Here is a 27,781-nt window from a genome sequence, read left to right as displayed (position 1 = left end):
TGACAGCTGCTCCTCTCCTGGGCCTCCTGCCGGGAGGGGGCTGCCCCAGGCCCTGTCCCCTCTCTCCGGGTGGTCTCATGCGTTCCTGTGACAGCTCCTGACTCCCCGTCCCCAGCCCAGGCCTCTTCCCTGCCGTGAGACAGACAGTAAATATCGTCTAGGGTTGCTGGCCGCCATGCGGCCTCCCTCAGGTCCCCTGAGCTCTGCCGTGGTAGTGCAAATGCAGCCTCCGTGGTAGACAGGAAGGGGTGTGGCCGTGTGCCAATAAAACTTTATTTACAAAAGCAGAAGCGCTAGTGTTTGCTAACCCCTGCTCTAGACATGACTGCTCAAATGGCTTCTGGAAACTTCCACTTGGATTTTTCCTCCAGTTCCCAAGCATGCCTTACCCCTCCTCCGTGTTCCTTCTCAACAAATGGCACCCCAGTCCACCAGGGATCAGGCAACACGTTTGAGTATCGCCCACATCCGTCACAAAATCCCATCTTCACTGCCTAACGCAGTCCCCGGTCCTGCGGCTGCAGAGGGGACCTGGCCAGTGTCCCCTCCTGCGCCACTTTGATGAGTACAATTCAGTTCACAGATGCACCTTGTCCACCGCACCGAAGAGCCCTCGGGCAGGGATACTGGTCCGGAGGAGCTTTCGTGAGAGGCTCATCTTCACCCAGCACCCTCCACCCCTGCTCCCCCCCAACCTTCCCCTGCACTGTGCCCCCAGGACCCACCGTGCAGCCTTGAGCCAGTCTTCCTGGGGCAGCGGATGGGGGATGAGTCCTCACCTGGGGTGACCCTCTGCTTGTGGCTCTGCAGACGCTGGGTTAGGAACCTCAGGCTGGAACCCTGCTGTCGGCGGCAGCAGACACTTGTGCGGCCTCCGGCCTGGGGGGTGGCCAGGTTGCGCTGGGCCCTGCTCGCCTCCTGCACGCGTGCCCCGGAGCCCACAGGAATCAGCCAGAGGCCGAGTTGCTGCCCGCCGCCTTCGAGGCCCCTGGGGACAAGTCTCTGCACTCGGGGAGGTCCCCTTCCTCTTACGGAGGCACTGGCATCGGCCCGGCTCCCCTCGCCACGGACAAGTATTCATCCAAACACAGCCGGTCTTTGTGTCCGTGGTTTCTGTATCCGTGGATTCGGCCAACTGTGGACAGAAAATTTAGACAACAGGGGCCAGCGCTGTGGCATAGCAGGTTAAGCTGCTGACTGCAATGCCAGCATCCCATATGGGCGCTTGTTCGTATCCCAGATGCTCCTCTTCTGATCCAGCTCCCTGCTAATGCACCTGCGAAAGCAGCAGAAGATGGCCCAAGTGCTTGGGCCCCTGCACCCACGTGGGAGAACAGGATGAAGCTGCTGGCTCCTGGCTTTGGCCTGACGCAGCCCTGGCCTTTGGAGCCATCTGGGGAGTGAACCAGCAGATGGAAGATCTGTCTCTCTCTGTGTCTCTCCCTCTCTCTCTGTAATTCTGACTTTCAGATAGCAAATGAATAAATCTTTTTTTAAGAAAAGAAAATTTAGAAAACAAATCGCACTCGTACTGAGCACGCACAGACTTCTTGGTACTTGGAACGAGTATCTACATAACACCCACGCTGTACCCGCCGCGTACTCCAGAGGGGATGGGTGCGTGCGGAGCTGTGTGCAAGACTACGCCTCCTTATACACGTGGAGGAGGCTGAGCAGCCATGGATGCTGGTATCCTCGGCGGGGGGGTGGGGGGGGGTGGGTGTCCTGGGACGAATCCCCTAGAACACCGAGGGGTGGCTGTGTTTGTGCATCTACAGCCACCTATGTGCAAAAATACACTTATACGAATGTATGTGTATACTTACTTTTTATTTTGAAGGCATTATCAACGTGTGAAAAATCACAGTGGGAGGACAGGGAGGGCCCTGATCCCATCCCCAGACTCCTCTGGGGAGGTCCCCTTTCTCATCCCCTCCCCTCCCCTCCCCTCCCCTCCCCTCCCCTCTTCTCTCCCCTCCCCTCTCCTCCTCTCCCCTCTTCTCCTCCCCTCTCCTCTGTTCTCTCCTCTTCTCCTCCCCTCTCCTCCCCTCTCCTCTCCTCCTCTCCCCTCTCCTCCCCTCTCCTCCCCTCCCTTCTCCTCCCCTCCCCTCTCCTCCCCTCTCCTCTCCTCCCCTCTCCTCTCCTCCCCTCCTCTCCCCTCCCCTTCCCTATCCTCCCCTCTCCCCCTCCCCTCCCCTCTCTTCCCCTCTCCCCTCCATTCCCCTCCTCTTCCCTCCCCTCCCCTCCCCTCCTCTCCCCTCCCCTCCCCTCTCCTCTCCTCCCTTCTCCCCTCCGCTCCCCTCCTCTCTCCTCCCCTCTCCCCTCCATTCCCCTCTTCTCCCTTCCCCTCCCCTCCCCTCTCCTCCCTTCTCCCCTCCCCTCCCCTCCCCTCCCCTCTCCTTTCTCTCTCTCATGGCTGTAATCACTGTGGCAGCCAGGAAACTGCCCCAGGCACAGGGTCATGAACAAGGCCGCAGACCCTGCTCAGGTGCCACCAGGCTTTGGACGCACTCGCTTGTTTCTCATAGGAGATTTTCTATCTCCCGTGTGCCTGGTCTCCCCCAAACGCTGCCAGGTCAGATCTTCGTCTTAACGCGCGCAGGGAACAGCAGATGGGGGAGGTGGACCGGAGGGCTCGGTGTATCTCTGTTCCACGCCCAGGGGGCCCGGAGTTCTGAGCAGAGGCCCCTGCTGCCCCGTCCATGCTCCTGGCAGTCTTCTGCGCACAGAGGCACAGAGCACGTCCGACAAGGGGTGGAGGACTCGCAGTGCTCTCGAAGGTGAGCAGACATCGGAGTCCCTGGAGCCCAGCTCGCTTAAAGAACTATCACCCTGCTGACGGCCGACAGCAGCAGTCTGGGCTGGCTACGCTGGCGTCTGCTGGGGGGTTACAGTTTAACCACTGTGCCAACTGGGCCGCCTGCGGTGGCTTTCCCGTAGAGACACGATAAGCATTTCCGGGCACACTCCTGGGGCTGGTGGGCAGAGGCCAACACACACAGAGCAAGGTCAGATTCAGGAAGGAGAGCCACCTCCAGGTTTCTACGGACCCTAACAGCCTACCAGACTCGCGCAGGGCACGCCTCCAGCACACTGGCGTCCAGTGCCGCCACGACCTTGCCAAGAACCCAGAGGCAGCACGGGGGATGCTTGGCGCGAGACCTTCATAGTGTCCGTCAGTTTCCCATGTTTTCACTTGTGAGCTCTTTACAGAGAAAGGAGTGGCCGGCCAGCAGAGTCCAGGGCCACAGGGGGACGGGAGGGAGCCGGCAGGTGCAATGCCAGGCACGTCCACCAGGAAGTCCTCACCTGGCCGCAGCTTCCGCCTCAGGTGGACCCCAGGGCGACTCTACCTGCCTCTCCTGGGGAGCTTGAACTCCCTTGTGTTTACCGAGGAGTTTGCCCTGTAAATTCTGATTTCTTCTCGCTCCTAGGAGGATGAGTGGCTTTCCTTGCAGGCCTCACACAGGGCAGAGTTCAGGAAACTGGATTCCTCTTTGATTGTCCCAGAACCTGGCTTCCGGCCAGCCGCAGAATCTGTGCAAACCCGAGATGCGAAACTTTCCCTGCAGTCTCCGTAGGGTGGAGGTCAAAGGAGGTTACAGACGGTGATTTATGATTTCTATATAATCCTGGAAGATTCTAGCCTCAGCTGTAAGCAGTAAGTGGCCAGCAAACACAGAATTAAGCTAAGTAAGCACGCGTCTCAACACTTATGCCCCTGCTATCAGTAGACAGAGGTGGGCTTTTCTTGTCAGTTTCTGCCGTTCTTTCTGGAAGAAAGACTTATTTTGAATTAGTTGTCTTCAGGGGGATGGTAAAAAAAAATTCCCAGGTGCAGCAGGTTGAGCCGCTGCCTGCAGTGCTGGCATCCCATATGGGCACCGGTTCGGGTCCTGGCTGCTCCACTTCTGATCCAGCTCTCTGCTATGGCCTGGGAAAGCAGTAGAAGATGGCCCAAGTCCTTGGGCCCCTGCACCAGCGTGGGAGACCCGGAAGAAGCTCCTGGCTCCTGGCTTCGGATTGGTGCAACTCTGTCCGTTGCGGCCATCTGGGGAGTGAACCAGCAGATGGAAGACTTCTCTCTCTGTCTCTACCTCTTTGTGACTCTGTCTTTCAAATAAATAAAATAAATCTTTTTAAAAAATCCCATTTGTAGACTCTAGTGCATCCCAGAACCACCCAGGGCAAGCATTCGGGACAGACGCCGACGCCAAACCAAACCCAGAAACAGCAGGGGAAGAAAACAGGTGGGTGCAGAAGTTCTGACCACATCATTGCCGAGTTTCCTGAGCAGGAGGAGCACGAAAATGCTATTTAAAGCGGAAATAAACACACAGCCTGGTGTTTCCCCGGTGCTTTCTCCAGCAGCGCGAGCCCTAAAAGCTGTCGCCTGGGCCGTGCAGGAGGCAAGCTGCCTGTGTGCTCTGCCTGTGCTGCGTGTGAGTTCAGTGGGCCAGCAGGTGCAGGGCGGACAAAGGGTCACGGTCAGAGTGCAAAGAGGAAGGAGAGCCAGGTCCCAGCGGGGCCCCGGCCCCTCGCTCTGCGCCAGCCCAGTCCTCCAGGCCGCTTTGTCCCTGAGAATGCCACACGGGGGCTTCAGTCCTGAGTTCCCTGGGAGCTTTTACCCCAGATAACGGGGGCACCCGCCCTGATGCTTAGCTACGTGATTCATACAGCAGATTGTGCAGCCTAGAGAGGGCGTGAGCGCTTTCTTGCCCTTAGCTTACATCCAAGACGGGGGCGCAGCTTGCTATTCCTAAATATTTCCAAACGCTAAAGATATTTTCCTTTTTTTTTTTTTTAAATGAGAGATCGAGAGGGAGCGTCTATCCGTCTCTCTCCCCAGAATGCCTGCGAAGGCAGAGGCTGGGTCAGGCTGAATCCAGGAGCGGGGAACTCGGCCCAGGGCTCTCACGTGGGCGCCCAGACTCAAGCACTGGAACCTTCCAGGGCTGTCTCCCGGGGTGCGCACTAGCAGGAAGCTGAAGGGAAGTGGAGCCGGGACTTGGACACAGGCGTTCCGGTTTGGGACGTGGGCATCCCGGGTGGCATCTTAACCACTACACCAAATGTCCCGGCCCCACCTGCACCACCCCCACCCCCCACCCTGTCGAAGGAGCCTTAGAGCATGTTAGTCTGGCCTTAGCCAGGGAAAAACACAGATGGCACTATAAAATTGAGACAGGCTCACTCAACGTAATTCCACCACCCTGGACTTCATGAACAAGGAGCATCCACTGTGACTCGATTTGGGAGAAATATTGATATTTTATAATGTAAGTTATCATTACAAAAACAGCCAAGTCCACCGGGAATCAATACATGTTGCTAATAATTAAGTATTTTCACTGACATCATAATTTCCACAGTGCTTGGTAGGCTGTGGCAGTGTTAACGGACACCTGAGCCGAAGTTTGTCCCCCAAGGCCCAGGCCGTTCCTGCCCGTTAGCGTTGTCTCTTGTCTGGACCGGGAGTGGGGGTGACAAGGCTCCGGGAGGAGGCTGAGTGAGAGCACGTGGCGGGATGTGCGGCGGGCGGAAGGTACCCGGCACACGTGAGCTAGACTTAGGATTCTGTGGGTACCCAAGGAAAGGGGGAAGGCGGCCAGGCTATGTAGGCCTGGGGGAGGGTGGCGGGGGGGGGGGTGAGCGAGCACCGCTCTCGCCCTTCCCAGCACCTACTCTCCTTCCATTCCAGGTATCGCCCAACCCTCCCGCGTGCAGGGGAGAGGGCCCGCGAGACAATGATTAACCGTGCCGGGCTGTCTTGTTTGTGGCTGCATCCAGTGTCCTGTGTGTCAACAGCATCCCAGGACGGGGACACGCGCTTCCGGACGCCGCGGTCCCGTCCCGACATGGAGCAGAGGGCAGTAGTCCTTCTCCTTCTCTTGCTTCTGAGACCAGGTAAGACCGCAACGTTGCTTTTTTTTTTTTTTCCTACGTGAAGCATTAGTTTTTCCTGGCCTTGTCCTACACAGAGATGCTTTCTGGCTTTATGTGCAGCTCGTCTGATGGGGCGTTTGCCTGGCTCAGAAACTAGCAAGGTGGAGGACTGCTTCGAGAAATGGGTTTCGTGTCCCTCGGGGTACGGTCAGGCTGTAGGGGACGAACGCTGACCTGAGTCCCGCCCGGTGATGCTGCAAGTCTAAGGCCTTGGCCCAAGCGATGGCTATTTCAGTTGAAGAAAAAAAAACAGCCAACAGAGCTAACAGCTCAAAATATACTTCATCTCTTTGCCTGGCTCTCAGTTGGATTGATTTCTCATTTTAGGCATAAAAGTGGAATAGATTCCCTTCACTCCCAAACTGGAAAAATGCAGCCGCACTGAGCCTTTCTCTATTTGTTGTGGCTTAAAGACAGCTTTCCATCGGGAATGTTTGCTTGTGACGCCCGAGTCAGCCCACACGCCGCTCGCCAAGTGCGCTTACAGCAGTTCAGCCCAGTCACTCAGGGCTTGGGGTGGGCCAGGTACCGTGCATCTGTGTGTGTGTGTGAGCGAGTGTGTGTGTGAGCATGAGAGTGTGTACCTGTGAGCATGTGTGTGCATGTGAGTGTGTGAGAGTCTGTGTGAGGGTATATAGTGTGTGTGTGTGAGCATGTGTGTGTGAATGTGTGAGTGTGTGTGTGAGCATGTATGTGTGTGAGTCTGTGCGAGGGTGTATAGTGTGTGAGTGTGTGTGAGCATGTGTGTGTGAGCATGTGTGTGTGTGATCATGTGTGTGTGAGAGTCTGTGCGAGGGTGTATAGTGTGTGAGTGTGCGTGTGCATGTGTGTGAGCACATATATGTGTGTGTTGTGTGAGCCTCTGTGTGTGCGCATGTGTGAGTGTGTGTGAGGGCATATGTGTGTGTTGAGTGAGCATGTGTGTGTGAGGGTGTGTGTGTGAGTGAGAATGTGTGTGTGAGCATGTATATGTGTGTTGAGTGAGCATGTGTATGAGTGAGCATGTATGTGAGTGTGTAGGAGCACGTGTGTGTGTGAGGGTGTGTGTGAGGGTGTGTCTGTGTGTGTGTATGTGTGAGCATGTGTGTGTGTGAGTGAGCATGTTTGAGCCTGTGTGTGTGTGCGCATGTGTGAGTGCGTATGTGTGTGTTGAGTGATCATGTGTGTGTGAGCATATGTGTGAGGGGGTGTGTGTGTATGTGTGAGCATGTGTGTGTGAGTGAGCACGTATGTGTGCGTGAGGGTGTGTGTGGGTGTGTGTATGTGTGTGTATGTGTGAGCATGTGTGTGTGAGTGAGCATGTGTGTGTGTGAGGGTGTGTGTGAGAGTGTGTGTGCCCTTTCCCAACACCAGCTTATGGGCCTGGAGGTGTGGGCAGAGTCGTGTATTCACCCCCACTTCACAGAAGAGAATCTAGACTTTAGAAAATTGTGCTATTTGCTGGTTGACCAAACTCCAAATCAAAGAAATGTGGAAGCGAGGATTTAAACCAGGGCTTTCCAAGAAGGAATTCAGTGTTCTCACTTCTTCAAGTTTGTTTAAACCTTTAGAAATGTCCTAACAGTTTTTTAAACAGCTCTATTGAGCTATAATTCACATACAATAAAATTTGCCCATTTAAGGCAGACACCGATGGTTTCCAGGTACGTGGAGTTGTGCAAGCATTGCCACTATAAATTTTAGGGTATTTTCACCATGAAAAGAAATTCCTTTCTCTTTAGCTGTTACCCCGATCTGTCACCACTGGCAACCATTAATCTACTTCCTGTGTTTAAGGATTTGCTATTTCGCACATTTCCTACATTATGCCTGTGGTTCTTCATATACAAAGTGTGTAAATACTTGAAATTCAATCCACAAGTGAGCAGATACAATCTTACAAGCTGTCCTTTAGTGTCAAAAACATTAACGTTGGTGGCAGCCATTGAAGAAAGTATAGAACAATCTAGAACAGAAGCTTAGCAAAGAGGTTTTTGTGGGGAATGGAGTGTGCACGCATGGGTGCATGTGTGTGCAAGTACACGTGTGTGTGAATATTCTGTTTCAACTCGTGGAAACTGGGACCTGGCTCACCGTGGCCTTTCCCTGTGAGCGGCAGCCCAGGCTCGCACAAACCCCGCCGCGGGAGGGTTCGTGGGCCCTCAGCGGCCTGGGTGGAAGTGCAGAGGGTTCGTGGGCCCTCAGCGGCCTGGGTGGAAGTGCAGAGGGTTCGTGGGCCCTCAGCGGCCTGGGTGGAAGTGCAGAGGGTTCGTGGGCCCTCAGCGGCCTGGGTGGAAGTGCAGAGGGTTCGTGGGCCCTCAGCGGCCTGGGTGGAAGTGCAGAGGGTTCGTGGGCCCTCAGCGGCCTGGGTGGAAATGTTTCGAAAGCGCTCCTTGAAAGGAGGCGTTGGCTCACTTTCCCCGGAAGTGACCTGCGTCTTTCTGGCGCTGCCGTGCCTGGGAGAGAATCCCGTTTCCTTCAGAGCTGTACTCAGTGAGAAATGTCTTACATTTCACACATCTCTGCTGCGCACACACACACACACACACCACAGTGATGGTAAAAAAAAAAAAAAAACCACGTTATTCATAAAATGCACTTGTGTTGGGAGCAGCACGCATCTACGTCACCCATAACAAAAACATTTTTCTTACTGAAAGATTCGTTTACTGTGTCTTCACCCAACAAAGAAATTGTCTTAAACTCTTTGCCATACTAGCCTTGGAGGTGAGAGGAGGGAAAGACGGACTTGGGACAATTTTTTTTCCTAAGAAAAAGAAAGACGTTGACTCTCTTGGAAGGCGTTTTGGGCAATAGCTCCCGAGCAGGGCTCGCTAGCTGTGTGCTAGAAACGCAATGACATGGCACAGTCCGAGGCAGCATAATTGACGGGTGGCAATGTTTTCTCTCTTTTTTAATTTCTTTGACAGGTAGAGTTATAGACAGTGAGAGAGAGAGAGACAGAGAGAAAGGTCTTCCTTCTGTTGGTTCACCCCTCAAATGGCCACTACAGCCGGCGCGCTGTGCCGATCTGAAGCCAGAAGCCAGGTGCTTCTCCTGGTATCCCATGGGGTGCAGGGCCCAAGCACTTGGGCCATCCTCCACTGCCTTCCCGGGCCACAGCAGAGAGCTGGCCTGGAAGAGGAACAACTGGGACTAGAACCCGGCACCCATATGGGATGCCGGTGTCGCAGGTGGAGCATTAACCAAGTGAGCCATGGTGCCGGCCCGGCAATGTTCTCTTTTTGAATATTGTCCGTGGCCGTCCTTCTCAACGCTCGGTGGGCAGGCCTCAGAGGTTTGTGTGCGTTGCACTGTCACTTCCTGCGCTGTAGAATGTACCAGGGCGCCACTCTGCTTGGAAACAGGAGCTCACGTGGGAAGAAAGTGCGAGGTGAAGACAGACGTGGGCCTGCAGTGCGCATCTCTCCCTGCCCTTTGGGTCCCTCAGCCGCCAGCCCCCAGGGCAGTTTCCGCCCTTCCCGTCCGAGCTGTGCATCTGCCACGGAGGGAGGGAGGGTGAGGCGGGGGTGGGGCAGCGTGGACTTTGGAAGATGACTTTGTGCGGCTCTATTGTCTTCCCCTGGCCTTTCCACCGCCTCTCCTGGTCCACTCGTTAACGCACGAGGCCTGGCTCTGGCCTCACCACTCCTCTGCCGTGGTCAAGGTTGCCGTGTTGCCCAATCCCGTGGAAATTCTGCTCTCTGCCTTTATCAGCCTCTGTTGGCCTCGCGCCCCTCGGAACAGCACCCGCGTTCTATACCACAGGGAAGGGGGCTGCCCTGCTGGGCATGGGACGGCCCTGGAGCCTTGAGCTGGGGGACCTGGCGGGGCGCCCCTCGGCCAGTCCCTCGGGACAGGGGGAAGCCGGCTGCAGACGGACCCCTAGCCTCAGATTTGTCTTTCACAGGAAAATCGGGGCCTGTAGTTGTTAAGGCTCTCTTTTTAAAGAATTTCCTCTAAAATGCCAGCCACCACCTCTGACGTGGAAAACCTCACTTCTCTGCAGCTGCTGGTGACGTGCTGTCTGCCAAGGCAGGGCAAAAGCGACCTGCTCCCGTGGGTGACACTGTCACCCAACAGTAACATAAAACCACCTGCTCCCGTGGGCGACACTGTCACCCAACAGTAACATAAAACCACCTGCTCCCGTGGGCGACACTGTCACCCAACAGTAACATAAAACCACCTGCTCCCGTGGGCGACACTGTCACCCAACAACGTAAAAACCACCTGCTCCCATGGGCGACACTGTCACCCAACAATAACATAAAACCACCCGCTCCCGTGGGCGACACTGTCACCCAACAGTAACATAAAACCACCTGCTCCCGTGGGCGACACTGTCACCCAACAACGTAAAACCACCTGCTCCCGTGGGCGACACTGTCACCCAACAACGTAAAACCACCTGCTCCCATGGGCGACACTGTCACCCAACAGTAACATAAAACCACCCGCTCCCGTGGGCGACACTGTCACCCAACAGTAACATAAAACCACCTGCTCCGTGGGCGACACTGTCACCCAACAATAACGTAAAACCACCCGCTCCCGTGGGCGACACTGTCACCCAACAGTAACATAAAACCACCCGCTCCCGTGGGCGACACTGTCACCCAACAGTAACATAAAACCACCTGCTCCCGTGGGCGACACTGTCACCCAACAACGTAAAACCACCTGCTCCCGTGGGCGACACTGTCACCCAACAACGTAAAACCACCTGCTCCCATGGGCGACACTGTCACCCAACAGTAACATAAAACCACCCGCTCCCGTGGGCGACACTGTCACCCAACAGTAACATAAAACCACCTGCTCCGTGGGCGACACTGTCACCCAACAGTAACATAAAACCACCCGCTCCCGTGGGCGACACTGTCACCCAACAGTAACATAAAACCACCCGCTCCCGTGGGCGACACTGTCACCCAACAGTAACATAAAACCACCTGCTCCCGTGGGCGACACTGTCACCCAACAACGTAAAACCACCCGCTCCCGTGGGCGACACTGTCACCCAACAACGTAAAACCACCTGCTCCCATGGGCGACACTGTCACCCAACAGTAACATAAAACCACCCGCTCCCGTGGGCGACACTGTCACCCAACAGTAACATAAAACCACCTGCTCCGTGGGCGACACTGTCACCCAACAATAACGTAAAACCACCCGCTCCCGTGGGCGACACTGTCACCCAACAGTAACATAAAACCACCCGCTCCCGTGGGCGACACTGTCACCCAACAGTAACATAAAACCACCCGCTCCCGTGGGCGACACTGTCACCCAACAGTAACATAAAACCACCCGCTCCCGTGGGCGACACTGTCACCCAACAATAACGTGAAACCACCCGCTCCCGTGGGCGACACTGTCACCCAACAATAGCATAAAACCACCTGCTCCCGTGGGCGACACTGTCACCCAACAACGTAAAACCACCTGCTCCGTGGGTGACACTGTCACCCAACAACGTAAAACCACCTGCTCCCATGGGCGACACTGTCACCCAACAATAACGTAAAACCACCTGCTCCCGTGGGCGACACTGTCACCCAACAGCAATGTGAGCCATAACGTCCCCACCGTTCAGTTTGTTGTGTTTGTAAGATTTACTTATTTACTTGAAAGGCAGAGTTACAGAGAGGCAGAGGCAGAGAGAGGGAGGTCTTCCATCCTCTGGTTCACTCCCCTAATGGCCTCCACGGCTGGAGCTGGGCCGATCCGAAGCCAGGGACCTGGAGCTTCCTCCAGGTCTCCCAGGGGCCCATGGCCTTGGGCCATCCTCCACTGCTCTCCCAGGTGTATCAGCAAGGAGCTGGATTGGAAGTGGAGCAGCTGGGACCAGAACCAGCGTGCACCCGCTATGCCACAGTGCCAGCCCCCACCATTCATTTCCATTTAACATCACTGACTCACCCAGCTGTTTGCATCTAGAGGGAGAGTCATTCTGAGAGTGCTTATCAGCAGTTAAAGTGACAGTGTCAAAACCAAAGTGTATACTGCTGGAAATCAAACAATGGCCCCAAGCTCTCTTCAACCCAGGGACGGACAAGTAGCAATCTTGGTAACACTGTGGCCGCTGAAGGCTCTTGCTATTCTATCACGCGCGGCATTCTATCAACAGCAGACTGAGAAAATGTACTCATACGTACGATTTCATTCAATTAATGTAGGGACATACAAGTTGTGACACAGATGTGGTCCATCCATTAGTCAATCTAATTGATCTTTTTTTCCCCTAAAGATTTATTTATTTATTTGAAAGTCAGAGTTACACACAGAGAGAAGGAGAGGCAGAGAGAGAGAGAGGGAAAGGGAGAGGTCTTCCATCCGCTGGTTCACTCCCCAGATGGCTGCAACGGCCAGAGTTGCGCCAATCCAGAGCCGCGCCAATCCGGAGCCAGGAGCCAGGAGCTTCTTCTGGGTCTCCCACGCAGGTGCAGGGGCCCAAGGACTTGGGCCATCTTCTACTGCTTTCCCAGGCCACAGCAGAGAGCTGGTTTGGAAATGGAGCAGCCAGGACCAGAACCGGCACCCATATGGGATGCTGGCACTGCAGGCAGTGGCTTTACCCACTATGCCACAGCACCAGCCTGTTGATCTTTTAATATATTAGAATTTGTTCATGGAACTGTTTTCCTGGCTGAATGGTTTTATTCACAGCCAACTATTCTGCTCCCAAGGGAAAAAAATATGCTTTGTTTGATTGACACAAAGCAGAGAGATTAAAAAGTATGATAGGCTCAATAGGCTAATCCTCCACCTGTGGCACCAGCACACCGGGTTCTAGTCCCGGTTGGGGCGCCAGATTCTGTCCCGGTTGCCCCTCTTCCAGGCCAGCTCTCTGCTGTGGCCCGGGAAGGCAGTGGAGGATGGCCCAAGTCCTTGGGCCCTGCACCCACATGGGAGACCAGGAGGAAGCACCTGGCTCCTGGCTTCGGATCAGCGCGGTGTGCCGGCCGCAGCGGCCATTTGGGGGGGTGAACCAATGGAAGGAAGACCTTTCTCTCTGTCTCTCTCTCTCACTGTCCACTCCGCCTGTCAAAAAAAAAAAGTATGATAGGGGACAGCGTTGTGGCAGAGGGGGTTAAGCAGCCACCTGGAGTGCCAGAGTCCCAGACAGGTGCCGGTTTGAGTCCTGGCTTCTCCACTTCCGATCCAGCTCCCTGCTAATGCACTTGAGAGAGCAGTGAAGGTGGCCCAGGTCCTTGGGCCGCTGCACCCACGTGGGAGACTAGGATGAAGCTCCCGGCTTTGACCTGGCCCAGCACTGGCTGTTGTGGCCATTTGGGGGAGTGAACCAGCAGATGGAAGCTCTCTCTGTCTCTTCTAACTCTGCCTTTCAAATACGTAAATAAATCTTTTCCAAAAAAAGTCATGCTAATTAAATAACGGTGCCGATGAATCTTCTCAGTTGTTTGCCGTTTATCTTCCATTTCCAGGTCAAGCAGAACCCCTGGATGACTACGTAAACACCCAGGGGGCCTCGCTGTTCAGTTTCACCAAGAAGCAGCTGGGAGCAGCGAGCATAGCAGAGTGTGCGGCGAGATGTGAGGCGGAGACGGAGTTCACGTGCAGGTACCCGCGGCGCCCTGGCCTGGCAGCGGCCTCGCTCTTTCAGACCTAGCGCGAGAAGAGGATCTGCGGTGCATTAAGAACAATGTGATTTAGGAGGAAAGGGAGCTGATGGGGTCAGAACTCTGTGTGTTCTGAACATATATATGAACATACATGAACATACATGAACATACATGAACATATATGAACAGCCTTCTGTTAAGTCCCCTTGAGAAAAACACCCCAAAAGGAAGTTATTTATCTTTTTTTAAAAGGTTTTATTTATTTATTTGAGAGGCAGAGTTACAAACAGAGAGAGGGAGAGACAGGGAGAGAGGTCTTCCATCCGCTGGTTCATTCCCCAAATGGCTGCAATGGCTGGAGCTGCGCCAATCCGAAGCCAGGAGCCAGGAGCTTCTTCCAGGTCTCCCACGCTGGTGCAGGGGCCCAAGGACTTGGGCCATCTTCCACTGCTTTCCCCGGCCATAGCAGAGAGCTGGCTCGGAAGAGGGGCAGCCAGACTCGAACCGGCACCTGTATGGAGTGCCGGCACTGTTGGTGGAGGCCTAGCCCACTCCACCACAGCCGGCCCTGAGTGATTTATCTTTACATGTGACACAAACACTGGCAGCTATTGCTCTGAGCTGTAGGTCTTGCCATCATCACCTGTAAATACTGAGGATCGCGGGCAGGAAAGAGTCCTTGAGAGATCGTAAAAGCAAAGACGCGCAGGTGCAAGATCCTGCCCTGCCCATTTGCATTTATGATGTAGTCAGAGAAACTGGACATGATGTTTAAAGAGCGAGAGTTGATCAGGCGTCGCTGAGCCGCGTGATCAACTCGGGCTCCGTCGAGAAGCCGAGGAGAAGCTGTCCTGAGGTTGAGTCGGGGGCACTGGGGAGGCGGTGGGAGCTGAGCCGGCTTTGGGGGCAGTAAGATTGTGATGAGGACCAGAAGGGGGGGGGGCAGTGGGCCGGGGACAGGTGGCTGTAGTCTGGCGGGGCTGATGGACAGAGCAAGGGGGCGGACGCCAAGCCTGCATGCCGGGCAGCCCCTGGATGGGAGGGGAGGTGGGGGGGGGCTGGAGGAGGCGTAGAGGTAGTGGCTTGGAGGAGGTAGCAGAAGTCCTCAGGCTGGGCAGACGGGAGCGACTGGGGCTGCATCCTGATTCAGGAGCAGGCATTCTGGCCCTGAGTGAGGGAAATGAGTGGAGCCAAGCACCACGCAGGTGAGACAGCAGCAAGAGGAGGTGTGGCATGGGGGGGGGGGTCCGAGTGCAGGTCGCTGAGTGTGGCCGCCGGTCCTGCAGGCCTGCGCCGGGGTGGTGCTGGCATGGACCCTCCCGCAGTGCCACTCGCAGGAGAGGGACAGCCAGCTCACCGTGCCCGTTCTCTCTGCCAGGTCCTTCCAGTACCACAGCAAAGAGCAGCAGTGCGTGATCATGGCTGAGAACAGCAAGTCCTCGGCCCATCATCAGGAGGCGGGACGTGGTGCTGTTTGAGAAGAGAAGTGCGTGTGCCTTTGGCTTCTTCCTCCCCCCTCCCCTGCGCCCCCCCCCCCCCCCCCCCCCCCCCCGTAAATGAAGGTGAACTTGGATTCCGAGTCAGGACAGGACTCCGTTCCTCACCAGCTCTGTGGCCTTGCGATGACTTTACCTCTCTGATTTCATTTTTGTCATTTGACAATGAAGGAATTGGGCTTATAAAGTCATGTCTGCCTCCATGGTCCCCAGAGTCAGATATTCGAAATTGCATTTGCAGGGAGCCCTGGGAGCCCAAATGCTCCTGGTGGTCTTGGCTGCTTTTTCCGCAAGGTCTGGCGCACTGGAAATCCTGAAGCATTTCGAATGCTCAGTGATATTTGGACAGGGACAAGAGTCCTTGTCTTCATTTTTAGTGTTTTCACTTTTTGCTTTTCGCCATGGTCTGCATTTCCCTCTGACTCTGAATGTCGTCCTTCGTGCAGGAGTCACAGCTCCTTCTCCGCACTTGCCTTTAAAGTGTGGGCCACGGGGCTCACTGTTTGGAACAAGAGGAGGCCCAGGGTTCTGTAGAAATTGCACAAAGATGAAGTGAATGAATGACATTTTGAAAACTGCCTCCCATCCTCCATAGCTGAGCAGGTGCTGCTGGATTGGGACCGTTAATATAGTCACCATGGCCAGCGCCACGGCTCACTAGGCTAATCCTCCACCTGTGGTGCCGGCACCCCGGGTTCTAGTCCTGGTTGGGGCTCCGGTTCTGTCCCGGTTGCTCCTCTTCCAGTCCAGCTCTCTGCTGTGGCCCGGGAGTGCAGTGGAGGATGGCCCAAGTGCTTGGGCCCTGCACCTGCATGGGAGACCAGGAGAAGCACCTGGCTCCTAGCTTTGGATCGACACAGTGCCGGCCCTAGCGACCATTTGGGGGGTGAACCAATGGAAGGAAGACCTTTCTCTCTGTCTCTCTCTCTCTCTCTCACTAACTCTGCCTGTCAAAAAAAAAAAAAAATAGGCACCATGGAGCTCTCCAAAGATTCTGCGGCACAGGTGCGAGAGGACAGGAAACGTGTTCCTCGTGTTCCCAGCAGGGCTCGCAGCACTGTCACACCCCCCGTGTCTGAAGGCGACTTTGGAAAGTCCCCTTGGATCAGGATTCGTTCTGTGCATTGGGTCATCTTCCTGGGTCCCATCCTTGCCTCTGTTTCTCTCTAGGCCTTGAGATCCTCTGTGGATTCAATCTCCAGTTCACGTGTTGAAGTTACTACTAGCACTGACACAAACAGTATAGGGCGAGGGGCTTAGGGCTACCCACCACCCCCCAGATGGAAAGAAACAAGGGCCTCCTGCCATTCTCTCTGCCAAACGCCGACATTTGGAAATGGCGCTTGTAAATGGTTAACCAGGGAACAGGCGGGCGACAACCGGGCTTGGTTTGAAGTCTGAAGTTTGAAGACTGGGTTTGCTTGTTTTCAAGCTGATGGAAAGGAGCAAAAGGTTATATCAACTCCGGAGGGGACAGGCAAACAGAGAGAGGGGAAAAGTCAAAAGTCAGTCACTTCTTGGTCCTTGGTTCTCTACCGTGGAATATGGACCCACGGCTGCTTTACCTACCAGGGTTTTGCTGGGGACAGTCAGTGTCAGATCACATCAACACCTACCACTTCCGCCACCTCCCTGCCACCTCCACGCCTCCTCCCTGCCCCCCAGCCCTTCACCCCACACCCAAGCCACCCTCATCACAGTCGCTGGTCCTCCTGCTTGGGGCTCAAGACGGCCTCTTAGAAAGCTAGCCTCTCTGTTTGGAAGCCCTCCTAGCACACTGGAATAAAACCAAGCACTTCCCAAGCTCTGCCACGTGTGTTCTAAGTGCAGCCCAGACCACTGTCTGCTTGGCTGGCTGTGCGACCCATTTCTGTTCTCCCAGCACCCCGAGTGCACCGCTCTGCCTCTCTGCCTGGGACGCGCCTTGCCTCTGCCCCTCTGTCATGACGCGCCTCGCCTCTGTCCTTGCCTCGCCTCTCCCCTTGCCTCGCCAGCTCCCTCTCCCTCCCTGGTCTTGGCTCAACCTTGAGAAAGCTTCCCTGAGCCCTGGGCCTCCCTTGCACAAAGCACCTTGGTCTTCTGCTTTGAGCGTCTGCTCTCACGATAGGTCCCCGTGGAGAAGCAGGTGCACTCGCTCACACACCTCGAGCTGGGTTAGCAGCATTCGTTTGCTCAGGTCTGTTACAAGTCCCTTCCCCGGGGGGTGACCCACACGTGAGGAAACCTAGCCACAAGGGGGAATTTTCAAGGACGACGCAAATCCACTCTAAAGATGACACAGTTCACGAAGAGGGGTGCTTCCACAGGCACCTTTCACGCAGACCAGAGGCGTCCTCTGTCGATGTGGGGCACCTGGAGGCGTTCTCGGCTGCATTTCTGGCTGCGACCACGCTCGTGCCTTCTCTGCCTCACTGCTGTCCTCATCCTTGGTGTGGAGCAGGGTCTGGACATCGCGGAGTCGATCTGATGGCCTAGCACCCTCAGCGTTTCATGATCCCCCTCCCCCCAGGCTCTGTGGCCAGTGCAGGAGCAGGTCGCTCCCCCAGCGCTGACAGCGCTTTTTCTAAGGTTCGAGTCTTTCGGGACCCTAACCGGCTTCAGCTGGGCCCAGAGCAACACGCAGCACAGCTCCATCTCCTTCCCCACGTCTGAGTCGGGATCTTCTTTGATGACACATGACGGTGCTACACAGCTGGACAGCACAGACACACGGCTCCTGGGAGACCCGCAGCCCAGCCGTGGGGACGGAGGTTGGCACACCAGAAGGGGTCTCCCAGCTCCAGGAGATCTTGTTTTGCCCTGGGCAGATCTTGTTTTAAAGGCAGCTGAGCTCACGGGAACTGCTAAGTCGGTTACGAGCAGGCTGGCTGAGAGCTTCCACCGTCAACATTTCAAGTCCACTGCAATGCTGCAGCTTTGCTTGGCGCTTCCTCTGTATGACTGGGAGCAGAAGAGGCTCAGCTGTCTTCTGGCCTCTGAATGTACGCGGCTCAGGTTCTCTCATTTCAGGAGTTGTGTCCTTGGTTGCTTCCGGGATGGCTCCCCAGGGCCACGGGCAGGCAAGCTCCCTGAGGGCAGGGCCTCCACCAGGTGGGGGCGCTGTGTGTCCCCAGCACCTGGTACTGGGCAGGGCTCTGTAACCGGTTCTGGTTGGTACATTCTATGTCACCCTGTGACCAGCTGTCCGCTCTCCTTCCAGTGTATCTCTCGGAGTGCAAGATCGGGAACGGGAAGAGCTACAGAGGGACGAAGTCCAAGACGAAAACTGGCGTCACCTGTCAGAAATGGAGCTCCAGTTACCCCCACAAACCAAAGTAAGACTCCTCTGCCCCTGCCGGTTCCCCCACTGTATGTGGAATAATCCCTGTCCTTGCAAATCAAACCAGGACGTGAGGACACAGATGCAGGGAGCGCCTTCAGGACGTGGGTGTAGAACAGCACGATCACTTCCAGCACACAGGCAGGCACGGGGTGCTTTCTAATCACTCCGTGTCTAGAATTTTCCGGAAGAACCCAGAAGGGGGCTTGCTACAAAAGGGGAGTGCAAACCCCAACTCGCCAGCTGAGTCTGAGAACAAAACCAAAGATGATGGTGGTCAGGGCTGCGTTGATCTCCAACACAGGAGGGAATGAAAAGATAAGGTTATTTTTGATGAACACAGTTTTGGAGTCCACACGTAGGCTTTTCCATCGCACACATTTCTGAGCACTTTCGGAGGTCTCCTCTCAGGAAGCCAGGATCATCTCCGCGGGGGCCCAACGAGAAGATGAAATAGAAGAAGGAACTGCAAAGCCCACAGCTGGCTGGTGATTTGTTTTAGTCTCTCTCTGTTTTTCCACTTCCTCCAGTTTGGAGGAAGGTACAGTAGGTGCCAGTAGTGATGACTATTAAGTAGGAATTCAGTGTCGGTCACTTGCCCCCACCCCCACAGATGTCTTTCTTGGTCCCTAGGAGATGAGCAAATGGAAAATTTCCTGCCAGGCAAAGTGAAACCACTCCACCCGGTAGCCGAGCCATAGCACACGTCAGGGGCTTAGAGGTGTCCAGGTGACGCTCAGGAGGAAATGGGGTCCTGGAGGGAGGCGTTTACCTAATTCAGGGATGTAGAGGAACCGAAAGTAAGATCTTTTCTGGACTCCAGACCCCCTCTTTCTCTAGCTCATTATCTCTGCACAGCAACTCATCTCTAGAATTAAAAGTTGGCTCACCTCCCCGCACCCCGTGAAGTCAGGCTGACTCCGCCGTGGGCATCAGACAGACAGACTTCCAATCTGGACCGCTCCTTTTTATGCACGAGCTTAGGCAAATCTTGTCTGGTTTCCCATGGCCCTGCTCAGTTTTCTCATCTGGAAAATGGGGATGCTGTCGTCATCTCGAGAGGGGTCTTATTAGCACTGCATGAGAGAATGCACAGAAAGATTTTTCTGCAATGCTCAGTGCATCGCCACATGGACAAAATGACAAAACCGCCATCCTTTTAGCAGAGAGGGAGGTGGACACAAACAAGCGCTTGGAAGGAGCCGAGAATCTGGCAGGCTGGAGGTTCCTGTTCCAGCCGCCTGCAATGCGCGCTCCAGCTCTTCTCCTAAGACTGCTGTCAGCAGGGGCATCATGGTGCTGGCGGCTGCCGTACCTGGGCAGCCAAACGTGGGGACGGTCCCCACGCACAGCTCGGAGCTGGAGGCCTTCGCAGGGTGGCCGCTCGCCCCTCCCCACCCCTGCTGGCGGCTGGTGTGCTGCTTGTGGCACACAGTCCAAGGCATCTTTCCCACCTCCACAGCTTCACCCCCGAGAAGTACCCAGCAGAGGGCCTGGAAGAGAACTACTGCCGGAACCCAGACAACGACGAGCAGGGGCCCTGGTGCTACACGACCGACCGAGACCAGCGATTCGACTACTGCGACATCCCCGAGTGTGAAGGTGAGAGCCGCCCTGGACGCAGTGCACACCTGCTCCTTGCCTATCAGTGCCCCCAGGATATGGTGAACGATCCATTAGTGCTGGCGTGCCGAAGGCAGTAATGAGTCACGTGGGAGGGCCTAAGGATTTGCTCAGACCCCCCGTATTGATCTGGGTTCTCTTTATTAAAATGTCACTTCAACTTTTACAAACACAGAACCAGACCTGCACTCAACATACACACCTTTGACAAAAAGACTTATTTGAAAGGCAGGGTGACCGAGAGAACGCCATCTTCCACCTGCCGTTCACTCCCCAGATGGCAGCAATGGCTGGGGTTGGCCAGGCTGAAGCCAGAAGTCAGGAGCTCCAGCCAGGTCTCCCATGTGGGTGCAGGGGCCCAAGGACTTGGGCCATCTTCTACTGCTTTCCCAGGCCATAGCAGGGAGCTGGATCCGAAGCAGAATGACACTGGGGCAGGCTCAGCGGAATGCGGTGGGGTTGTAGTGTAGTTCAGACTCAGCAGCGAGGCCAGTTTCAAGTCAACAATCTGGGTTTTCCACGGCTCGGCTGATCTGATGGGACCCCTCAAGGGTCCACGCTGAAAAATAAAAATCGTGAGATAAAGGTGGGGCCGGCGGAGCACGCAGCAGCTCAGCTCTCAGCCTCTGCCTGACTGGCCTGGGGCCCTTGTTTGTGCCCAGTGTTGCCGGTCATGTGGCCTCTGTGGGCGCCAAGTGCATCATTTTTGTGTCAAGTCTGTCTCGTTTCCCTTACTCCGTAAAAATAAGCGAAGCAGTGCACTCTGCCCCACCACGAGACTGCACTTGTTCCTAATCAAAGTTTCAGGTCGTAGGTCATTTAAAAAAGAAAGAGACCTCAGAATACGCATTTTCTACACATTAGGAAATCATTTCGCACCGACATCAACTCACACCTTTAATTCCCCGTTGCCGTTGAAGCGCTCTCGTCTGAACAGGTGGCAAGTGGTGCTTGGGGCATTTCCAGTGGGATTCTAGTTTCTCCTCCCGCGTTGCTTGACCTGTTTGGTGTCTTTCTTCTCTTTCCCACTCGGCCCAGACGAATGTATGCACTGCAGCGGAGAAAATTATGAGGGCAAAGTTTCCAAGACGATGTCTGGCATCGAATGCCAGGCCTGGGACTCGCAGAGCCCGCACGCGCACGGCTATATCCCTTCCAAGTAAGTAGTCCCGGCCCGAGGCCGCCGCTCACTCCGGCAGCTGCTGCTCTGTGCGCCTTTGGGCGGTCCTCAGGCCGCGGGCGTCATCGGGCTGCAGGTGCAGCGTGCGCTCTTGCTGTCCAGATGTGGTCCCCGGGGACCCGCCATGGTGCCATCCTTCTGATAGCTTGTCAAATGCAGACTCTCAGGCCCCCGGAGTGGAATTTGCTTGGTAACCAGATCTGCGGTTGTGTGAAATTTTGCACCCAGCAAGATCTGAGAATCAAGAGTCCAGCGGCGTCTTGCTGCTGTGTTTCCCACACGTGTTCCTCTTCTCTGTACTCTTGCCTTCTCCTTTCTTTAAACCCCATGAGCTGCAAGGCTCCCTAACCTACGGTCCACAGGTGAGTGGCCGGGGTTCCCCAGATCCCCACGGCTGGATGTGTGTCAATATTCATGCATTTATCTGGGCTGCGGATTCGTAGCTTCCACCGAGTTCTCAAAAGGGATTGGAATTTAAGATAGGGTTGGGAGGAGTCTCTGCCGCAGAACCTGTGGGTGAGGATTCGATTTCACATTTGTTGCGCTGGAAAAACACCACTCCTGTGGCTGCTCTGCCCTCTGTCTCTGCTCTCTGATGCCCGTAGGACCATAGCAGGACTTCTAAGAACATGAAAATGAGGCCCTCACCGCTTTCCCCCTGGCAAACAACCCCTCCGATTGTTTGCACCTCCTGTTCCAAAGCCCCAGTTTGAGACACAGCTGTTGCCATTTTCCCTCCAAGGGGAAAAGACAGTGGAGGCTTCCAGGCCCCAGACTAGGCAAATTCACTTGTAGGAGCCGGCAGAAGCCGCAGCCGCCCTGAGCGAGAGGCGTGAAGCAGGGTCCAGGCCACCTTGCACAGCCTGCAGCTCCCGGCCGCAGCCAGGGGGTCCCCCTCGCTGGCCAGGCCACTGCTTCTCCTTCTTGGGTTCTCTAAGCTTCAGGTCTTGCAGCACCTGCTTGGGAGCCTGGAAGGACCATGCCTTTAAGATACAGAGATAGGGGGCCGGCGCTGTGGTGTAGTAGGTTAAGCCTGTGCAGCACCGGCATCCCACACAGGCACCAGCTGAAGTCCCAGCTGCTCCACTTCCGATCTAGCTCCCTGCTAATGTGCCTGGGAAGGCAGCAGAAGATGGCCCAAGTGCTTGGGCCCCCACATCCATGTGGGAGACCTGGAGAAAGCTCCTAGCTCCTGGCTCCTGGCTTCAGATTGGCCCAGTTCCAGCTGTTGCAGCCATTTGGGGAGTAAACCGTTGGATGGAAGACCTCTCTCTCTCTCTCTCTCTCTCTGTAACTCTGCCTCTCACATAAATAAATACATCTTTTTAAAAAGATACAAATACACGAAGCTCTCAGCTGCTTTATGTATGAGGCGGTATCTTTAGGCAGTGCATTTGTATTTTAAACACTGCTATTCTTTGCAGCTGAACTGCACTTGCTCTCGTCGATTTTTCCAGATGGCCAAAATCCTGGTCAGTGATTTTGACCCAAACTGTTAGTGCTAGGCCAATCTTCCTCTTAGGGGGCCAGCTTTGGAGGGTGCCTCTTCGGGAGACGGGGTGGGGGGGCACCTGACTGTGTCCTGCATGCAGCAGGTGTCCACTGTTTGCTCACTGTTCCGTGACTGTGAATGCTCAGTGACGTGGAAATCCCTGTCGCCCACTCAGATTTCCCAACAAGAACCTGAAGAAGAATTACTGCCGGAACCCCGACGGCGAGCCGCGCCCCTGGTGCTTCACCACGGACCCCAAGAAGCGCTGGGAGCTCTGTGACATCCCGCGCTGCAGTGAGTATGGGGCCACGCTGCCCCGTGTCCCAGCCCTGCGCCCCAGCCCCTGGAGAACACACGCACGGGTCCCTGGATGGTTCCCGGGAGGCCTGGGGCAGTCGCCACTCCAGTCACTTGTGTTCTGTTGGGGCATTTGTTGCTGAATGGGGGAGTTGTTTAGAGCATCCATTTATCACAAGTTCTTTCTATTCCAGTCAGAGATTTCCAAATGCAGGTTGACTGTTCTCTCTGGAGTCCGCTTCTCTCTGTGTGCTTTGAAGATTTATGTATTCATTTACTTGATATGCAGAGTAACAGAGAGAGAAGGAGGCAGGGATTGTCCATTCCCCAGATGGCTGAGGCTGGGCCAGGCCAAAGCCAGGAGCCTGGAGTTGCGTTTGGGTCTTCCATGTGGGAGGCAGGGACCCGAGTCCCTGAGCTGTCTTCTCCTATATTCTCAGCACATTAGCAGGGAGCCGGATCGGAAGCAGAGCAGCTGAGCCTCCAACGCGCGCCTCTATGGGATGCCGGAGTTGCGCACTCCTCTATGGGATGCCAGAGTTGCAAGCGATGGCCCAACCAGCTGTGCCACAGGGCCAGCCCCCCAACACTTTTCAAGAGCCAAATTCCAAGGGGGCCTGGGCAAGAGAAGAGGACCTGGAATCCACCTGTGGGACTGGCATGCACACCTGTTACTTAAAAATCCTCACTGTCTTTTCTTTCCTCCTTCCAAGCAACACCCCCGCCCCCTTCTGGCCCAACCCACCAGTGCCTGAAGGGGAGGGGCGAGAGCTACCGAGGGAAGGTGGCCCGCACCAAGTCCGGGCACACTTGTCAGCGCTGGAGTGAGCAGACCCCTCACCTCCACAACAGGACCCCGGAAAACTTCCCCTGCAAGTGAGTGCCCCCCACTGCTGTGCGAGGCGGGATCCCGTTGGCCCTGCCTTCCCGGGGGAGCCCCAGATTCAAGTGTTCTGGAAGGAAGAAGTGAACTTGGCTGTGTTTGCCCAGTAGCAGTTCTCAAGATGTTTCCCCAGCCCAGCATCACCAGGAACTTTCTAGAAACACAAATTCAGGGGCCCAACCCCACGGCTGTGGAACCAGAAACACCAGGGGTGGGGCTCAGTAGCACATTTGTATGTACAAGACTTGCACTAAGTCAAGGCGGCCTGAGGTGTGAGGACTGGGGCTCACACCGACACCACGGCAGGGGCCGGGCTCCCAGGGCCAGGAGGAGGGTGCGAAGTGCCCGGGAGAGCCAGCTCTGTAAGCAGCCAAGGATCCATTTCACCCGGCCATCAGAGGCGAGGGCCACGCTTCCCCCGTGAGATGCACGTGGGCTGTGATTCCACGGCAGCCCTGGGGGTCCTGCTCCACGCCAGCTGTCCTGCTGGCCACTCTGCCTCCCTCCGGCGTATCAGCCGGATGCTGATCCAGTCCCACGGCCCAGGAGCACGTGGGCACCTCGTCCGCGTGGCCTCTTTGCAGTGCAAAGCTCACGGTCACTCCGCTTTCAGAGACCTGGATGAAAACTACTGCCGGAACCCGGATGGAGAGTCGGCTCCGTGGTGCTACACGACCGACAGCAGCGTGCGGTGGGAGCACTGTGACATCCCGTCCTGTGCCTCCTCGCCCACGTCCATGGAGCCTCTGGATGCCCCAGGTAAGGAGAGGCTCTCTAATGGAGAACGAGTGCGCTCCTTAGGTCGGTACCCTTGCAACACCAAAGAGCATCTCCCGTTGGCTCAGTTCTGCTGTGTCCGAGACCCTGCTGTGTGTGTAGTTTGGTGGCTTGGGGCTCGGGGTGTGGTTCCGAAGGGTCAGCTTGGGGAACGGGTCTCGTGTTCTTGCCAACACCGGTCCGGCCGTTGCTGAGGAGCTGTCTCTCCAGGCCGGCTCAAGCCAGGTGTCAGCGCCCTGCGTGCTTCCTGGCTTCCTGTCCCCTCTCGGCCTGGACAGCAGAAGGCTGGCACGTCCGGCTGTTCCTCTTTTCAGCTCTACCTCTGTGTGCTGCACCCGTGTTGAAGCTCTGTTGTCAGGCACACACACAGTTAGACCTCTTGTGTCTTCATGACAAAGTGACCCGTTTCTCATTACGTAGGGTCTCTCCGTGTCGTGAATCCCTACAACCTTTGCAGCTCTGTTTTCCACTAGCGTCTGCCTGACATCTTTTTCCCAGCTTTCGAATGGAGGAGTTTAGGCCATTTGCATTCACTGTGCGTGTGGTTGGATTTAAATCTGTCACCAAGCCACTTGTTTCTCTTTTTCCTATTTGAGCTTTTTTCCTTTTCTCATGTTTTCTGCCTCTACTTGGATTGAATATTTTTTTTAAAGATTTGTTCTATGTATTTGAAAGACAGAGTTAACAAAGAGAGGTAGAGACAGAGAGAGAGAGGTCTTCCATCTGCTGGTTCACTCCCCAGATGGCCACAACAGCTGGAGCTGCACCGATCCAAAGCCAGGAGCCAGGAGCTTCTTCCAGGTCTCCCACGTGGGTGCAGGGGCCCAAGCACTTGGGCCATCTTCCACTGCTTTCCCAGGCCATTAGCAGAGAGTTGATCTGAAGAGGAGCAGCTGGGACTAGAACTGGCACCCATATGGGATGCTGGCGCTTCAGGCCAGAGCTTTAACCTGCTGCACCACAGCGCCGGCCCCAGGATTGAATATTTTTATTATTGTCTTTTATCTCCAATGCTTGCCTACCATGAACTTAGTGGTTTTTGTGTTTTCCCAGTTTGCCATATACATATTTTTTTTCAAAGATTGATTGATTTATTTGAAAGTCAGAGTTACACAGAGAGAGGACAGGCAGAGAGAGAGAGAGAGAGAGAGAGAGAGAGAGAGAGAGGTCTTCCATCTGCTGGTTCACTTCCCAATTGGCCACAATGGCCAGAGCTATATCAATCCTAAGCCAGGAGCCAGGATCTTCCTCCGGGTCTTCCCACATGGGTGCAGGGGCCCAAGGACTTGGGCCATCTTCTACTACTTCCCCAGGCCATAGCAGAGAGCTGGATCCACAGTGGAGCAGCCAGGATTCCAAGTGACATCCATATGGAATGCAGGCACCCCAGGCAGTGACTTTACCTGCTACACTGCAGCAGCCAGCCCCTGCCATATCCATCTTTAATGTATCACACCCCACTGTTCTAGAACACTGTGCTGCTCTTCCCTCCCTCCCCAGGGGCTGTGCTATTGTTCTGATAGGTGCTTTTCTCCTGTACCACACAAATCTCTGAGCACACTGATACTATTGCTGCCCTGAATGGTCAATTATGTCTTAAAGTGGTCATAGATAAAAATGTTTTTGTGTTTCATTGTTTTATTCAACCATTTCTGTAGCTCATCATTTCTTTGTGTAAATCCAAACTTCCATCTGGTGGTCAGATACCATCGTTCCTTCTTTAAAAAAAAATGTGGATCTTCTGCCATTCTTGTAGCACGTGGGTCTACTGGATGAAGTCCTTCACCTTCTGTATGTCTGAAAAAACCTTTATTTTGCCTTCAGGATTTTTTAAAGGGTTTATTTACTTATTTTGAAAGTCGGAGTTAGAGAGAGAGGGAGGGACAAAGAGAGATCTTCCATCCGCTGGTTCACTCCCTAGGTGGCCACAGTGGCCACCACTGGGCGAGGGGCCAGGAGCCAGAGCTTCATCCAGGTCTCCCACATGGGTGCAGGGGCCCAAACCCTTGGGCCATCTTCCACTGCTTTCCCAGGCCATAACAGGGAGCTGGATCAGAAGTGGAGCAGCCGGGACTTGAACTGGTGCCCATGGGATGCCAGCACTGCAGGCAGCGGCTTTACCACTATGCCAAAACTCTGGCTGCTGCCTTTAGTCTTAAAATACAACTTGGCAGAGTATGGATATTAGATGACGGGTTTATTTCTTTTGCCACTCTGAAGACACTGCTTCAGTACCTTCTGTTTTGCACAGCTTCCAACAGGAACCTTCCCCGTGGCACCTGGTTCCTGTGTATCCGTGGCTGTCTTTCTCCGGTTCTCGCCATTGATGGTGCTGTGTCTAGTGTCTGTCTATTCATGTCGTATTTGCCTGCCTGGGGCTTTCTGACCTTCCCGGAGTTATGGATTGTGAGCTCTCGTTATCTTTGTGAGGTTCTCAGCCATTGCATGAGCTAGCTTCAGAAAGTTCATGGAGAATGCATAATTTGGAAAAACTGCACAGATACCACCTTTTTGTGCCAAATGAACTTACCTCTTAATTTCACTTTTTGGTACTCACCTGTATTCAAATATTTCTTTTCCCTTTTTCTATATCCATGCTCTGTTTCGGATTCCACGTGCCCAAGTGTTAGATCCTTTTAAATGCTGTCCTACTCCTTGTATAAATATATAAAACAAATATTCTGCTATCTTTCACTGTTCCTTGTCTCTATTTGTGTGACAGTTTGCCTGTTTTCAAGTTCACTGATTAATTTCCCCAGTTGTGTCTGGTTGGTTGAACAGCCCACTGAGGATTTTTTTTTTTACACCTCTGATACCATGGATTTTGTTTCTTGCATTTCCATTTTACTCTTTTTTAAAACTTTGCTGAGATTATCAAGCTATCCATGCAAACTGCCCGCTTGGACCACAGGATCCTTTGATTGCCTAGTCCTGGCTATCTCCCAGTTCCCATCTGACGGTTTCTGGATGCGTCATCTCTGTGTCGGACCTATGGATTGCTTTACCACCTAACAGTGGTTTCTTCCCCTGTGGCGTCTGTGCTTCTTATGAACCGATGGACAGTTTGCATAGAGGATCAGTGGAGACCGCAGTGGAGAGAGTGTGCTTTGACAGGGCATCCCTTTTGTCAGCACGCTGTGTGGGGAATGCAGTCCCCGGGGCCAGGAGATGAACTGAGTTTGGTTTTGTTGTTGCCA

At 54.8% G+C, this 27,781-nt stretch overlaps 1 protein-coding gene across 1 annotated transcript in view; it reads left to right on the top strand.

The window, feature by feature from the left end:
- Positions 1-5,436: 5,436 nt before the first annotated feature.
- The window catches only part of PLG (plasminogen), a 49,098-nt gene continuing 26,753 nt past the window's right edge, over positions 5,437-27,781 (top strand). Inside the window, 11 exon segments of the mRNA XM_062187008.1 lie at positions 5,437-5,545; positions 5,702-5,907; positions 13,380-13,515; positions 14,896-14,962; positions 14,964-15,003; positions 18,213-18,327; positions 19,795-19,934; positions 20,994-21,114; positions 22,803-22,921; positions 23,638-23,800; positions 24,421-24,566. Coding sequence (XP_062042992.1) covers positions 5,748-5,907; positions 13,380-13,515; positions 14,896-14,962; positions 14,964-15,003; positions 18,213-18,327; positions 19,795-19,934; positions 20,994-21,114; positions 22,803-22,921; positions 23,638-23,800; positions 24,421-24,566 — 1,207 coding nt within the window. The 5' untranslated portion in view covers positions 5,437-5,545; positions 5,702-5,747.

Source organism: Lepus europaeus, chromosome 3, assembly GCF_033115175.1.
Source record: "Lepus europaeus isolate LE1 chromosome 3, mLepTim1.pri, whole genome shotgun sequence".
In the NCBI taxonomy this organism is placed as follows: Eukaryota; Metazoa; Chordata; class Mammalia; order Lagomorpha; family Leporidae; genus Lepus; species Lepus europaeus.
The sequence above is the reverse complement of the archived record's forward strand: the minus strand, read 5'-3'. Positions and strand labels throughout refer to the sequence as shown.